General features: G+C 66.2%; 1 protein-coding gene across 2 annotated transcripts; it reads left to right on the top strand.

Moving 5' to 3' along the window:
• Window positions 1-516: 516 nt before the first annotated feature.
• SLC6A9 (solute carrier family 6 member 9) lies at window positions 517-13,778 on the top strand (the record flags this gene model as incomplete). 2 transcript variants are annotated; one of them, XM_082002850.1, is made up of 13 exons in its annotated part: window positions 517-546; window positions 8,911-9,067; window positions 9,223-9,354; window positions 10,447-10,699; window positions 10,776-10,908; window positions 11,305-11,439; window positions 11,520-11,623; window positions 11,701-11,938; window positions 12,040-12,174; window positions 12,494-12,593; window positions 12,876-12,976; window positions 13,164-13,334; window positions 13,566-13,778. In XM_082002850.1, the coding sequence occupies 13 exons, from the start codon at window positions 517-519 to the stop codon at window positions 13,776-13,778; spliced, it is 1,902 nt and encodes a 633-aa protein (XP_081858976.1). The 2 variants fall into 2 exon arrangements, with proteins under 2 accessions (XP_081858976.1, XP_081858975.1); XM_082002849.1 differs by lacking the exon at window positions 517-546 and adding an exon at window positions 4,952-5,050.
• Between the last annotated feature and the right edge of the window lie 1,190 nt (window positions 13,779-14,968).

The following is a 14,968-nucleotide window of genomic DNA, read 5'->3' as shown; positions in this document are numbered from 1 at the left end:
CTCTCACTGGGGGAGAGCTCACGGGGCCCCCGCTCGTGCCTGTGGCCCCCGACGCCCACCGGCCAGGAGGCCAGCAGCCAGCTGCCCGCAAGGTCGTCTGTCCATACTGGGTAAATCTTTAACTGCTTCTTGGGAAACACCTGGGAGCTGCCGCTCTTGTGGGTGCCAGGGGGTTTGGAGACGCTGGACGGGGTGGGAGGCAGCAGTAGGAGACCCCACCACCAGCACACTTGGCCCTGCGTCCTCCACCAGCACCGCTCCTGTGCGCCCTGCGGGCAGGTACAGGGGAGCGACCCACCTGGCACGGCCCCTGATTCCTGGAGGGAGGGGGAGGCTCAGGGCAGGGATGTGCCCACCCCCACCAGTCACATCTCTCTTGGTGTCTCTCCCATCTGCCCAGCTTGCTCTGACGGTGGATTGAAGTGCACCGGTGCTGGTACCGCAGCCGTGTGACGAAGAGCAGGCAGACGAGGGACCCCGTGGCGGGCAGCTGGCACTGTGCTCCAGCCTCCAGGGATGGCCGATAAGTGCAGCGAGGGGCTGCTGGTAAGTGCTGGGGCACAGGGAGCGGGTTGGCGTGGGCACTTGCTGAGGGCATTCACAGCAGCCAGCACAGGGAGCAGGACACTGGGGCTCCTGTCAGGCTTGATGCCCCCCAGGACCCCTGACTGGGGTTGTGCCACTCTGGTGCTCCCCCAGCACGATGCCTGCAGGCAGACGCCGCACGCCGCTCACCCTGAGCCCGCTGCCTGCGAGGCTTCCCTGGGTGCGGTGTCTCGCCGTGCCTGGAGATGCTATCGCTTGTCTCAGGCACTCTGCCCGGCCTTATCGCCCACCCCAGCTCTCTGGGTGGGCGATGAAGGCGGGAAAGCCCTGGCTGGGCGGCTCCTCCACCTGCTCTCGGTAAAAAGCGTGGGTGCCCCTCCATGCCGGCTGCCCCCAGAGGGCACAGTGTGGGGCTGCTTCCCCTCTGCCTCCACTTGCAGGCTCTCCCAGACTGGGCTGGTAGGGTGGTGTGCAGGCAGAGCTGGGTGTTCCCAGGCATCGGTGTGGTGCCCGACCCTCCGTCCCTGCAAGCGGTGTGTTGTGGGGTGCTGTGCACTGCCCTGTGCTCGCCTGCGCCAGGGAGGGCTGCGGTGCCCTGGGTGGATGCAGGACGTTGCCTGGCACGTGTCCTCCTTGGAGGGCTGCAGTGGCCCATGCTTGTGGTAGGTCTGCCGTGCAGCGAGCAGTTTGGGAGCCCTGAGCCCAGCTTCCCGGGCCGGGCTGCTGCGCTGCGCCTGGCAGGTAAGCTCAGGCTGGGTTTGGCTCTTCCCTGTTTCCCGATGGATGAGAGCTGAACGCCAGGGCTGACACTATTGCTGGGCCCTCCCCTTCCCGGGGGGCTTCCCGAAATAGCTGCACGCTCCAGCCAGAGGGCCTGGAGCCAGGACTTCCCCGGGAAGCCGAGAGCCAGGGGAGCAGCGTGCCCAGCAGGCGCTTCCAGCGCGCTCGCGTGCACGCGGCTCCCCGGCTTGCGTGTCCCAGCGTGGCCCCGCTGGCTGTGCCTGCAGTGGGGAGCCCAGCACCCGTCCTGCCCACGGTGGGCAGTGTGGAGGGGTCAGGGTGGCCGGTAGGATGGGAAACCAGGTTTCTCTAGGAGAAGCCCTTGACTGGGAACGGAGATGGGCTTTATCGGGGGTCTGTCATGGAGACGTGCTCCTGCACATGCGGGCACTAGCTGCGTCTGCTGCTGCGTCCATGCCCTGGCCGGAGCAGCCAGCATCGCACCGGGGCGAGGGCTGAGCCTGGAACCTGCGGCAGGGAGCCAGGCGTGGCAGCGCCCACTTGCTCCTGGTCAATCTTTAACTCGCTTCTCGGAAGTACCCACGTCGGGGCCAGAGCGTGCAGAGAGATGGCGTGGGTGGGGGACCATGGGGTCCGGCACGCGCTGTGCTGGCCACCCCGGCTTGCAGCCCTCTGCTCAGGGCTCCCCTCTTTGTGGGGCTGAGAGGACACCCATGCACGGGGGTGCTGGTGCTGCGGCTGCGGGAGGAAGGCAGGTCCCTGTGAGAGCGTCCCTGCTCCCAGAGCATCCCTGCACCGCACCAGTGGGGAGAGCCTCAGGAGGAGCTATGGTGGGATGGGCGCTGGCTGCTGAGCTGCCTGGGTCACTCGGGAAGGGAGGTAATCTCCTTGGCCTGCCTTCCAGGGCCCTGCTAGTCACCTGGTGAAGCGCTGTCCCTGCCTGTGCTCTCATCCCTGCCTGCGCTCTCATCCCTGCCTGCAGGTGCAGATCCTGCTGCCACAGCCCCCAACCCCGCTGCGGTCCCACAGCACATCCCCTGCCCAGGGATGTGTGTGCAGCCCCAGGAGAAGGTGGGTTTGCTGTGGGGCTTGGGGTGCCCGCTGTGCCCAGCCTGGGGAGGGACAGGGGTGATGGAGACAGCTGCTGGGTGGTGTGCAGCTGTGCCTCAGTTTCCCCACCTGTGAGCTGGGACCTGCACCCTCCCATCAGTCCCAGGGTGACAAGCGTGCCATGCAGGAGCTTTTGCAGGCTCTGTGTTTTATGGATGCCCCTGGGAAGCTCTGCATGCTCACTCCAAAATTGCAGGCAGGAGGGAGGGCCGTGGCCCCCCCACCACTCCCAAACCCTGTAGAGGCCATGGCAGTGGGTGACCAATGGGGTGCTGGGGTGCAGGGCTGGATCGGTCCCTGCATGGCTGGGCAGCGGCATCCCCATGGGGCTGCAGGAGAGCGGGGAGGGTCTGACAGCCTCTCCCTCCCTGGCCTTTGAGGACATTTTGTTTTGTCCTCCTCGGGGTGCTTTGTTCAGGCTCCAGCAGTGCCAGCGGCTCCTGACTCCCAGGGCTGCCTTGCTGGCACAGCCGGGCCACCTTCGGCCGTGGGGTGCCCGCCTCAGGACACCGGGGCACTGCTCCCACCGCACAGCCAGGGGTTAAGGGCTGGGGGGCCCTGCCTGTCCCAGACACCCCCAGCCGCGTGGTGCCGCCGGCCAGTGGCTGCGGGCAGGGGGGTGCAGCGGAGCTGCGGAAGTGGCTTTTGGCTGCGGGAGCCCTTCCCGGAATACCAAGGGGCAGCAATGGGGGGGCTGGCGGGGGATTTTTCTGCCTGAACGCGCTGGGAGAATCGTGTCCGCCCCGGGAGAATGGAGCTGGAGAAAGGCAGCCCTGGCGGTGAGCGCCCAGCTAGGAGATGGTGGCACCGGGGCAGGTTCCTGGGCATCATCCCTGCCCCGGCCACCCTGCAGCCCTGCTCGGGGACAGGGTGACGGGGGCTGGAAGACCCACGGCCATCCCTGATGCATCCATTACCTCTGATGCATCCATTACCCCTGCGTCTCTAGTTCAGCCCCAGCACTGCCAGCCAGCCAGGGTGGGGACTGCGGTGTCAGGAGAGGTGAGGGTCCCGCTGTGGTCCCTTTGTTTCCAGCAGCGTGTCCCCGTGGGGCTGGCAATCCCCTCTGTCCGCTGGCCGGGCTGCCAGGGGAGCAGCGCTGTGCTCCCGCGGGCTGGCGCGGGGCCCGGCATCCCCGGGCCGGTGCGGTGGGTCCTGCCATGCTTAGGCTGCTGTGGGGGGGCACAGGGGACAGCATGCCCGGGGCATGGTGGTACAGCTGAATCGGGGCATGGAGAGATGCTTGTGTAGGCACGTTGTGGGGTGTTGGGGCATGGCAGGTACCTGGCTGCACATGGGGCAGGGCTGGAGATGTGAACTGGGAGGGCTGGGCTGGGGTTGCTGGGGCTGGCACAGCGTGGGGTGGCTCTGGGCTTGCACGTCTCCCGGGGGGGACAGTGGGGTGCTGCTGTCCCATGGATGGGGCATGTCCCAAGCTACCGGATGGCCAATGCAGGAGAGGACAGGGACAGGCGCTGGGTGCCGACGTGTGGGGGGCCAAGTGCTCGCACGCACACGTGTGCTGTTCACGTGCCTGCCTGTGGCTGCCGCTGCCTGGACCCCAGATGGTTGCCCAAAAGTGCCGGCCCGTCCCCCTGCCCTCGGCGTACCATCACGCCTCGCTGGCGCCTTGGCTGCGCTCCCCAGCCGGGGTGCAGGGCTGGGAGCAGCTGGGGCACCCCGAGCCTGGCTGGGGGGCACCCCACACCTGCCCTCCCATGGGACACAGCACCCTAGCAGGGTCCCACCCCAGACTCGCAAGGGGGCCAGCGGGGAGGCTTTGGGGTGCCTCGGTGGCAGGAGGGTTGTGGCACAGCCCTCCTGCCAGCCAGATGGTCCCCCCGCTGGGCAGTGACCTTGTGAAGGTTGCTATGGAGACCCCATGATGTCGCCAGCGGTGTGACGTCAGAGTGAAGTAGTGTGGCACCAGGCTGGGGATGTGCCAGCAAGCAGGCTTGTCCCCATGCCCCCGTCCCCCAGCCAGGCCATGCCCGGTCCCTGCAGCCCTTGAGAGGTTGGGTGTGTGGGGCCAGGCGGCTGTGTGGGTGGCAGGCATAGGGGCGGGAACGTGTGTGTGGGGCTGGGGGTGTGGGGGCATGGGAACGGGGGCACCGAGGGGACGCAGCTCTCTTCCACGCTCCAAACGCAGGTCCCTGCCCGGGCCAGACGGGCAGCGGTGCCTGCGGGGAGGGCAGCGCTGCCTGCCGGAGCGTGCGGGGCTGCGAGCAGCTGGACTTCACTAATGAGGCCTCGTTAAGCAGGTCGGGGCACAGCCCGCTGTGCAGCCTGCCCTGCCTGCGCCTGCTGGGGGGGACGCCTGACCTGTGGGGGCATGGCTCCTGGGGGAGGGAAAACTGAGGCATGGGGGTTGCCCGTGGCGTGGGACAGGCAGAGATGGTGCTGGGGTGGGCGGTGTGGTGGGGCACCAGTGCCACGTCGGGGCGGGCGGCGAGGGGCCGAGCCTGGCTGAGAGGCGAGTGGGGAGCGGTGCCAAGCGCCAGAGGCAGCGGGCGGGGGGAGGCGGGCGGCTGCTGCGCCGGAGCCCGAGGTGCCAATGAAGCCAGGGACTCGCCGAGCTGGCCAGTCTGGCCCCCTGGATGGCAGCCGCGGGCAGCCGGGCCCCCCCAGGCCCCCTCAGCAGGTCAGTGGGGAGATGAGAGCAGGGTTTGGGGGCTAGAGTCGGGGGCTGGATGGCGGCTGTGCCAGCATCGTTCCCCCACCGCCACGTCTCCTCTCCAAGACCCTTTGTGCCGTCTCTGGGGCGATGGCTCTGCGGCACCAAGGCACAGCTGCAGCTCTGTGCCGTGGAATGCTGGGGAGGCACCCCAGGCCCCACAGCCAGGGGCGTGGGGTGCCCTGGGGAGGGCAGGGAGCGCACAGTGTGGCACCAAGCCCCTCCGTGGCCTTAGCTGTGTTGGGAGTGAGAAGAGATTGCCTGACAGTTGTGTGTTCGTTAACGCTGGAACCTACTGATTGCAACAGGGGTGTGCAACCTTGCTAAGTGGTGGAGGGTCAGAATCTAGCTAAGACCCCCGCTTCTGCCCCTTCCATTTCATGTGCATCAGCAAGCAATGTCAAAGTTTGCCCCCGCCCACCCATGGCACCCTGGGGCTGGGGCTGGCGCTGCTGTGGGCGGTTGGCAGAGTGCGCTCGGGGCTGTCAGTGGGGCTGGGCAGCCTCCCCGCACTGGGGGTGGTCAGGGCTGTGTAGCGCTGCAGGGGGAGTCCTGTTGTTTGGACATCCCCCTCAGCATTGCATCACCCTGGCCCTGGGAGTGCCCCCTTGCCTGTGCCCATCCTGGCACGTAGGGCTGATGCTGGCGCTGGCCGGGCTGTGCCAGGTGCCCCTGCCCCCATGCCGTGCCTGCCGCTCGGGGCAGGGGCAAACACGGGGCTGCGGGCACTGCAGAGAGAGGGCAGGGATGGCTGGGATGAGCCAGTGGGGCTGGCAGAGCCGGGGCAGGCAGGCTGGGAGGGCACGGCAGCCCCTGGCACGGGGCTGGCACTTCTGGGTTCATCACCCCATTGTACCAGGGGCAGGGAGTGTGGAGGCTGATTATGGGGGCACCTCCCCACTGCAGCACCCAGGTGCTGTGGCCGGACAGCGAAGGCATCTGGGACACCCCTCTCCAAGTCACCCCATCCCTGGGGATCCCTCTCCAAGTCACTCCATCCCTCCATCCCCAGGGACCCTCACCCCAGGCTAGGCTTCCCCTGCCCCAGGCATCCTGCACCCCGTTTCCTTGCCCTGGAAGAGCAGCTATTTTGGCAAATGAGGTAATTAGTGTCTACTTGTACCTTCCGGCAGCCCCTGCCTCGCCCGGCCATAACTGCATCACCATCACCATGGCAAAGAGCAATGACACCAGGCTGATGACAGCAGGGGCTAACTGGTACCCTGCACTGGCATTGCAGGAGCATCCCTGGCACCCCATTAGGACGCTGGGGAAGGAATTGGGGGTCTTTCCCTGGCTCGGGGGGGAGCTGGATAAGGCTGATGCCCCACGGAGTGCTTCTGCCAGGCTGAAATACCTCTGTGGGGGCAGTTTGAGTGGGGAAAAAGTAGGGGGGACCACACTGGAGATGCCTCCCATGGGGACATCCCCTCCCAGGATCAACCCCACCACTGCCATGAGCTTCCCAGCCATAAATCAGGGCTCCTTCGGGAAGTGGGGGGCATCCGGGCACCCCAGCCAAGCTGACATTGTGCAAGGCAGCGCTGCTTAGCATGAGAAAGGCTCCGGTGCCGGGTGGTGTGATGGATGATGCCTACTCTGCTGGGCTGGGGAATCTTTGGCCATGTGGTGGGGCGGTGTGGGGGTCCCTGGGGAAGGGGGAGGAAGGATGCCCCGGGCATCTGATGCCTCCCCCTCTGATGTTTGCACCCAAGCCAGGCATCTTTTGGGGTTGCATGGGAGCAGATGCATGGAAAATGGACAGTGGTTAATGAGTGTAAAGGACGGGGTGACCTTCCCAGATTTGGGGAGAGAGGGGGGTTGTAGCAAGCTGAGGGGCGAGCACGCAAGCGTGTGCACACATGCGGCGTGCTTGTGCACGCATGGGCACACATGCGGCTGCCCCCTTCCTGGGGACAGGCATGCCGAAGCTCTGCAGTGCAGGAAAGTGGCAGGGGGAACAGAGGCCTAGCACTCTTGTTACACTGGTGCCAGGCAGCTCAGAGCTGGGGTGCCCCATCGGGCATGTGGGTGAAGCCATGCTGGGGTCACCTGAGCAGAGGGGTCCCCTCTGGCTTTGAGAAAGGGATGAGATCCCGTTTGGGAGCTGGGGCCATGCGGTGTCGTCCTGTCCCATCCTCCCCCAGACCCTTTGCCAGGGAGGCTGGAGCATTGCCCCCCACCCGCTGGCTGTGCTGCTCATTAGGGGCCTCGTTAGTGCGAGCAGCTTAATCAGAGTCTTCCCGATCGGATCAGCCTGCTTGAGCGGGCAGCGTGCCCCAGCATGGGACAGTGCCAGCATCCCCCCCCATCCTGGGGACCCCTTGGCCCCCACTCCTGCCTAGCACCCCACAACAAGAGCCTTCCCCAGTGGGGCTCCACCAGCACCTGCGGTTGCTGTGAGCTCCTTTCTGACGGAGCCTTTGCCTGTGGGGGCTGGCGTGGGCATGCCAGTGCCCTGGCTTGGCACAGCCAGCATATTGCCGCTATGGCCCCTCTAGCCCTGCCCAAAGCGCCCACCAATCCCCCCATCAGCCCTCTCCCCCTGCCCTGCACCCTGGCAGCCCCCCTGCAGCCCCCGGCGCGTGCGGGCCCTGCTCGCAGCAGATGGCTTTGTTTGGCAGCGCGGTGCCGGAGTCGCTGGGCATCACGTCCCGGCTGTGCCGGCCCTAATCGAATGATACGGTTAGGTGCACCGCGCCTGCTGCCTGTGCCCCGCCAGCGTGAGCAGATCCGAAGCGACGGCTCCCATTTGTGGCCCGCTCGCTGCCCACGTCAGCCATTGTGGGGGGCACACACGGCAGGCGGGGGGGGGTGTGTATGAGCAGGGAGCAGCATGAGTGGGCATGGGCACAGGGGTGTCTGTGGTGGGGAGATTGGCACCACGGAGCTCCGACATCCTCCTAGGGCTGCTGGCACCCCATGCTGCTCCCATCATGTCATGGGTGCTGTGGGGCCATGGACTGACCAGCACCTTCATCCCATGCACCCATTGCCTGGCCTCAGGTGGGGATGGGAGGGCTCAGGGCACCCATGACACCCCAAAATGCCATCTGCCCTCAGCCCAACCTGCTGGAGCATGGCAGCGTCCAGGCAGGATATTAGTGCGAGCCTGGGGCCATGCTGGGACGGAGCCATGGGGTGATGGGTGCCATCTCCGTCGGGGTTGACGGGTGCCCATCGTTGTTGTTGTCCCTGGTGTGAGCTCGCTTTGTGTGGCAGCCTGCACAAAGCACCCTTTCTTGCCCCCATCCAGCCACCGCCAGGTCCCCGGCAGTGGGGGATGGCTGGTTGCTGGGCCTGTACCCAGGAGACCCACCTGCACGGGACCCCCCTGCGCTGCCCCGAGCACGGTGCCCTCGCCGGGCGCTGAGGCGGCCACAGGACCCCAGCTGCGGCAGCGTGCCTTTCCCGGGGGGGCACCCAGGCCCCCGCCTGCTCTAGTCACTGCACCCCACTCCCCATTGAGGGGGGTCCCTGCTTCACCCCGGGGGTCCCACCATTCCCCTCCAGCCGTGGGCAGTGGCCACGCCGCGGGGCCTCTCTTGCTGGGCGCAGGGAGGGGGGGCGCGGGAACAGAGGCCCCTTTGTGCTCAGGCGCCCGGACCTGCTTTGTATGAGTTGCAGGCTCTGCCTTCGCTGCAGCCGGGCTCCGTGCGGAGCTATTCATCGGGGGGGCCGCCACCGCTGCCCTCCCCCCTCCTTGGCACTGCCTGTGCATGGCTGGAGGAGGGGGCAGCATGTGGGGGACCACCCGGCCCCTCTCGGCAGCCATCGCCCCTCCGATGGGGCTGGTGGGGGGGTTCCCAGTTGACGCGCCCCATGGCATCTCTCCGCAGAACGGCGCCGTGCCCGGGGAGCGGGGCAAGCAGGACAAGAGCGTCAAGCGCGGAAACTGGGGCAACCAGATCGAGTTCGTGCTGACCAGCGTGGGCTACGCCGTGGGGCTGGGCAACGTCTGGCGCTTCCCATACCTCTGCTACCGCAATGGGGGAGGTGGGTGTAAGGGAGCCAGGGGAGCAAGGTGCCCCGGGGTAGGGGTGGGGGCAAGCACCCCATGCAGTGCTTGCCAGCCCCAGGTGCAGGGAGGGGGGCAGATATGGCCGTGCCCAGGGTTGTTGCCCACTCTCACTCTGATTCCTGCCCACCAGGTGCCTTCATGTTCCCCTACTTCATCATGCTGGTGTTTTGCGGCATCCCCCTCTTCTTCATGGAGCTCTCCTTTGGCCAGTTCGCCAGTCAGGGCTGCCTTGGCGTCTGGAGGGTCAGCCCCATGTTCAAAGGTAAGGGGCTGCCCATCCCCATGGCTCACACCGGCACGGGGCACCTGCCGGCACAGCCCCCGGCACGTGGTATGCCCCCCCCGCCCCCCTGCATGTCCCCTGCGCACACCACTGACACGTTGCGCAGCCCCTCGCCCAGCCCCGCACGCCGTGCGCACGCGCTGCTGCCCGCATTGCAGGGCTCCCCTGTGCGTAGGCCCATCCGGGGCCATGCTGCCCTGCACCCACAGCCCAGCCAGCGTCCCCTGCACACATTACACACGTCCCCGTAACGTCACGCATCCCATGCCCTCACTGGCATCCACTGCAGGCATTACACACACATCCCTGCACGCGCCACACGCGTCCCCAGCACATCCCTCTTGCAGAGGCCACTCAGGTCCCCTGAACACTCTGTGGGTGCCTGTGGCCCCTCCGGCTGTGGGCAGGCTCCTGCGATCCTCTCCCTACAACACAGGCAGTGGGTGCTGTGCCCACACCTGCGGGCACTGGCTGCACTCAGAGCTTGCCCTGCTGTGGCTGGGCCCTGCTCCGGGTGCACCTCCTGGCGCGCTTGTGTGCTCTTGTGCTGCCGGTTCCCCTGGTGCGCGCCTGCACGCTGCCTGCCGGGCGATGTGCCCACAATGTCACATTGGAGTTTGGGCAGCCCGTGCACATGCTCCCACCTGCTCCGTGCTGTGGCATGCTCAGCCTGGTGTACATTTACCTGCGTGGCCTCTATCACCAGCCACCAGGTAGCTGTAGCCCTAAAGTCACCATGTCCATGCAAGGAGAGACCCCCACCCAGTGGTTCTCCAGGGCTGCAGACCCCAAGGATTTGCCTGCAGCCTTGCAGGCCACGCACCCTCTGTGCATTGCCACGTGTCTCAGGGGACCTTCAGCACCACAGGGCTTGCTTGGAGGTAGAGGACCCCATGCATGGTGCTGGGATGAGCCGCATGGTGCTCCCCACCCTAGCGCCACAGCCAGGCCCTGAGCCGCAGCATGGCTGCAAGGCTGCTGACAGCGCCGCCTGCTCTCCCCGCACTGCGACGTGCCGTACCTGCGCCATGCCGCACCATGCCGCTCACCCCTCCCCGGTGCTGTTCCCAGGCGTGGGCTACGGGATGATGGTGGTGTCCACGTACATCGGGATCTACTACAACGTGGTGATCTGTATTGCCTTCTACTACTTCTTTGTGTCCATGACGCGTGTGCTGCCCTGGACGTACTGCAGCAACGCCTGGAACACGCCCGACTGCATGGGGGTGGTGGACAGGAACCTCTCCAGCCGCACCGCCCTCAACCTCACCCGCCTCCTCAACGTCACCCAGAAGCGCACCAGCCCCAGCGAGGAGTACTGGAGGTACTGGGGATGGGGACGGGGGACAGGGGAGGTGGTGGTGGCAGGGCCCCGCTGACGCCAGCTGCCTCCTGCGCAGGAGGTACGTGCTGGACCTGTCGGATGACATCGGGAACCTGGGTGAGGTGCGGCTGCCCCTCCTGGGCTGCCTCGGCGTCTCCTGGGTTGTCGTCTTCCTCTGCCTCATCAAGGGCGTCAAGTCCTCGGGGAAGGTACCTGTGTGTGTGTGCCCTCTGGGCCCCGCCCCCTGGGTGTGAACACACCCCCTCTGCAGATGACCACGCCCCCTTCTAGGCAGAGCCCCTCCTCTATTGGGAATGTACCTCCCATTGTGGACATGGCCCCACCCCTTCTGGGTGCAGGCTCCTCCCACTCTGGGAAAGACCACACCCCCTGCAATGTGGCCACACCCCTTATGGGCACAGCTCCTACCATGTGGCCATGGCCCCTCCTTCCCTGACTGTAGCCCCTCCCCATGGACTTCTCCACACTCTGGACCATTATCCCTTCCCCAGTCTATAACCACACCCCCTGTCCCAGGCCACACCCCTTGCCTGTGGCCCCACCCTCTGTCCCCAGCCCCACCCCACTGAGGTGCCGCCCCACAGGTGGTGTACTTCACGGCCACCTTCCCCTACGTGGTGCTCACCATCCTCTTCGTGCGTGGCATCACACTGGATGGGGCCCTCACTGGCATCATGTACTACCTGACGCCCCAGTGGGACAAGATCCTTGATGCCAAGGTGAGAGGGGACAAGGGGTGGTGGGTGGCCGTGGGGGAGCAGGGCTGGGGGGCACAGCACTGACCACCCCACCGCTGCAGGTGTGGGGTGACGCAGCCTCACAGATCTTCTATTCGCTGGGCTGTGCCTGGGGTGGGCTCATCACCATGGCCTCCTACAACAAGTTCCACAACAACTGCTACCGGTGAGTGCCTGGCTGCGGTCCCTCAGTCCCCCTGCTGCCCTCCAGCCCACTGCTGGCCCTGATCCCTCTCCCCACAGGGACAGCATCATCATCAGCATCACCAACTGCGCCACCAGCGTCTACGCCGGCTTTGTCATCTTCTCCATCCTGGGCTTCATGGCCAAGCACCTGGGTGTGGATGTCTCCAAGGTGGCCGACCATGGCCCTGGCCTGGCATTCGTTGCCTACCCTGAGGCTCTCACCTTGCTCCCCATCTCGCCCCTCTGGTCCATTCTCTTCTTCTTCATGCTCATCCTCTTGGGGCTGGGCACACAAGTAGGTCATGGTGGGGCAGCATGGTGGGGCCAGCATGTTGGGGTGGGATGGCATGGTGGGGCCAAGGTGGTGACATGCTGCCCCCTTCACCTCACGCGCAGTTCTGCCTGCTGGAGACGCTCGTCACGGCCATTGTGGATGAGGTGGGCAATGAGTGGATCATCCGCAGGAAGACCTTTGTGACGCTGGGGGTGGCCGTGGTGGGCTTCCTGCTGGGCGTCCCGCTCACCACACAGGTAGGTGGCCATGGGACTGTGGTGACGGGGTGCCTTTGCCATGGTGACCTTGCTGAGCTGACACCATCCGGGATGGGCCATGGACACATGTCCATGTTGTTGCCATGACCACCCTGGTGGTGGTGACACCCAGGGCCTGATGTTGCCATGCCAACACTGGCGATGGTATCCAGACTAAGCGTCGCTGTGCCAGCCCTAACATTGGGTGTTGCCATGCCAACCACAGTAGTAGTATCCAGGCTGTGTGTTGCTGGCAGCACGGCTGTGCCGATGGCAGCAGTACCGCCGGGGCAGCTGTGCCAATGGGTCCCTCTCACAGGCGGGCATCTACTGGCTCCTGCTGATGGACAACTACGCCGCCAGCTTCTCCCTGGTCGTCATCTCCTGCATCATGTGCGTGGCCATCATGTACATCTACGGTAGGTGCAACCACCTGCAGCCAATCGGGTGGCGAGGCTGCCCCAGCCAACCAGTGGGGAAGGGGGTGTGCTAACTTCTGGCCAATCGGCGGTTTGCTGCGTGCTAACTGGCTGAGGAGTGCAAGGCCATTGGCCTGTCAGGGTGGCCATGACCCGAGGATCCTGGTGGGTCCCAACACCCAGGGTCTGGAGCTGGCGCTGGCCAGCGGTGGGCGGGGGCTCGGGGTCCCACCGGGGCTCCAGCCCAGCTGCGCTGGGGCTGATGGCCACTCATCCCCGCAGGGTACCGCAGCTACTTCAAGGACATCGAGATGATGCTGGGCTTCCCACCCCCGCTCTTCTTCCAGATCTGCTGGCGCTTCATCTCGCCCGCCATCATCTTTGTGAGCATCGTGACCATGGGGCACGGGGCCAGAGGAGGAGGGGGCGAGGAGCCCACATAGGCCCCGCACTTGTCCACCCTCAGGAAGGGGATGCTGGGCTGCAGGGATGGGGCAGAGGGGGCAGTTAAGGGGGGCGCAGAGCAGGCTGGTTGCTCCCCACTGGCTGATCCTGCCTGTCCCTCCCCAGTTCATCCTGGTCTTCACAGTGATCCAGTACCGGCCCATCTCCTACAATGACTATGTCTACCCCACCTGGGCCATCAGCATCGGCTTCCTCATGGCACTCTCCTCGGTCATCTGCATCCCCATCTACGCCATCTACAAAGTGTGCCGCTCTGAGGGGGACACGCTGCTGGAGGTGGGTGGCCAGGGGCTAGACCCACTTGTTCAAGTCCCACCTGGGGCTACTGGCAAGGCTGTCCCCCACCCCACCAGAGCTGTTGGTAGCCCATAGCAGCTGTGTGCAGACAGTGTCCATGGGGCACCCCCATCTCCAGGCACCCCTGGGAGCCGCTGGCATGCTGGGGGAGGCTGGGGCAGGGGAGCACGATGGGCACTAACCCTGTCCCCATCCTCTCCCTCTCTCTAGCGCTTGAAAAATGCTACCAAGGCAAGCAAGGACTGGGGCCCGGCGCTGGCAGAGCACCGCAGCGGGCGCTACGCCCCGGCGTTCAGCCCCTCCACCGAGTCCCACCTGGAGGTGCAGCCCCTGCAGCCGGAGAAGGGCCGGAGCGAGGCAGCAGCTGCCTCCCCTGTGCAGGGCAGCAATGGCTCAGCCCACAGCCAGGACTCCAGACTGTGACCCCCCGCCATCCCTGCACCCCTCTAACCCCTCCTGCGCGGTGACACTTTCGCACCTTCCGCTGGCGGAGCCTGGCTCTGGGCCGCACCGGACCGCGGGGGGCTCTCAGCGCCCGTCCCCGAGAACCCCCTACCTCCTTGCTGGTTAACCCCCCCTGCCCCCCCCGTGGCGTTCGTTAACCCTTGAGTTTACGGTAACCTTTGGGCGCGACGCTGGGACAAGAGAGGAGGGGGCGCAGCCCCGGGAGGGCCGGGAGCCAGAGGCACTTGGCAGGGGCCCTGCCCTGGGGGGATGCACAGGATGGGGGTAGAGGGATGCCCCTTGGCTCCCGGCCCCCCCCCAGCCAGGCACTCTGCTCTGCGCTGCCGTGGGGCACCCTCCTGGCCTGCCCAAGGGGAGGGCGTGGGGTGGGACTGCAGCTGGGGCATGCAGGGTCTGCCTGTGGCTGCCCCAAGTTGTGTGTGCACAGGGCTGTCATGGTGGGGGTTGGCACTGCAGGGACCCCCAGCCGGGGCAGGCACCCACTGCGGCTCAGAGCCTGCGGGGTCCCAGCCGTGGCCGTGCCCAGGGACGGTGCCAAGCACTGGGCCAGCACAGGGACATGGGGGCAAGCACGCTGCCTGCATGGGCAGCGGGATCTCACAGCACAAGACACAAGCACTTAGAGCCCACATGTGTGCATGTCCCTCACAGACATGGTACGGGCATGCACGGGGCACATGTGGGCACGCACGTAACGCACGGTACCGCGGGGCTATACAGGTGGTGAGCTGGTATGCCTCCCTGCTCCATGCACCCCCACATGCAGCAGCACCCTGCGGCCCCTTTGGGGGGCTGTGGATGCCCACCTGCGTGGCCAGGCACCGCCTGCAAAGCTGGGCGCAGCCGTGAGCAGCGTGGGCACAGCCCAGCACTGCTGCCTGCCCTGCAGCAGGGCAGGAGGCTGGGGAGCACTTAAGCCTGGCCAAGGGGTGATGGCACAGGGCTGGGGTCCAGCTCGCCCCAGCACAGGCAAGGGGGGGGCCTTCCATGGTGCTAAGGGGAGCAGATGGACCGGCCCCCCCCAGCTGCTGCTAGCAAGAGGTACCAGCGGAGACAGGGGCTGTGCCAGCCCACTCTCTCCGAGCCATCCGGGGATGCTCAGTCCCCAACCAGTATTAGTGGAGCAGGATGCACTGGCAAGGCCGGGC

Source organism: Phaethon aethereus, assembly GCF_964289735.1.
Source record: "Phaethon aethereus genome assembly, chromosome: 8".
Lineage (NCBI taxonomy): Eukaryota > Metazoa > Chordata > Aves > Phaethontiformes > Phaethontidae > Phaethon > Phaethon aethereus.
Note: the sequence above shows the minus strand (reverse complement) of the source record. Positions and strands in the feature narration are given on the sequence as shown.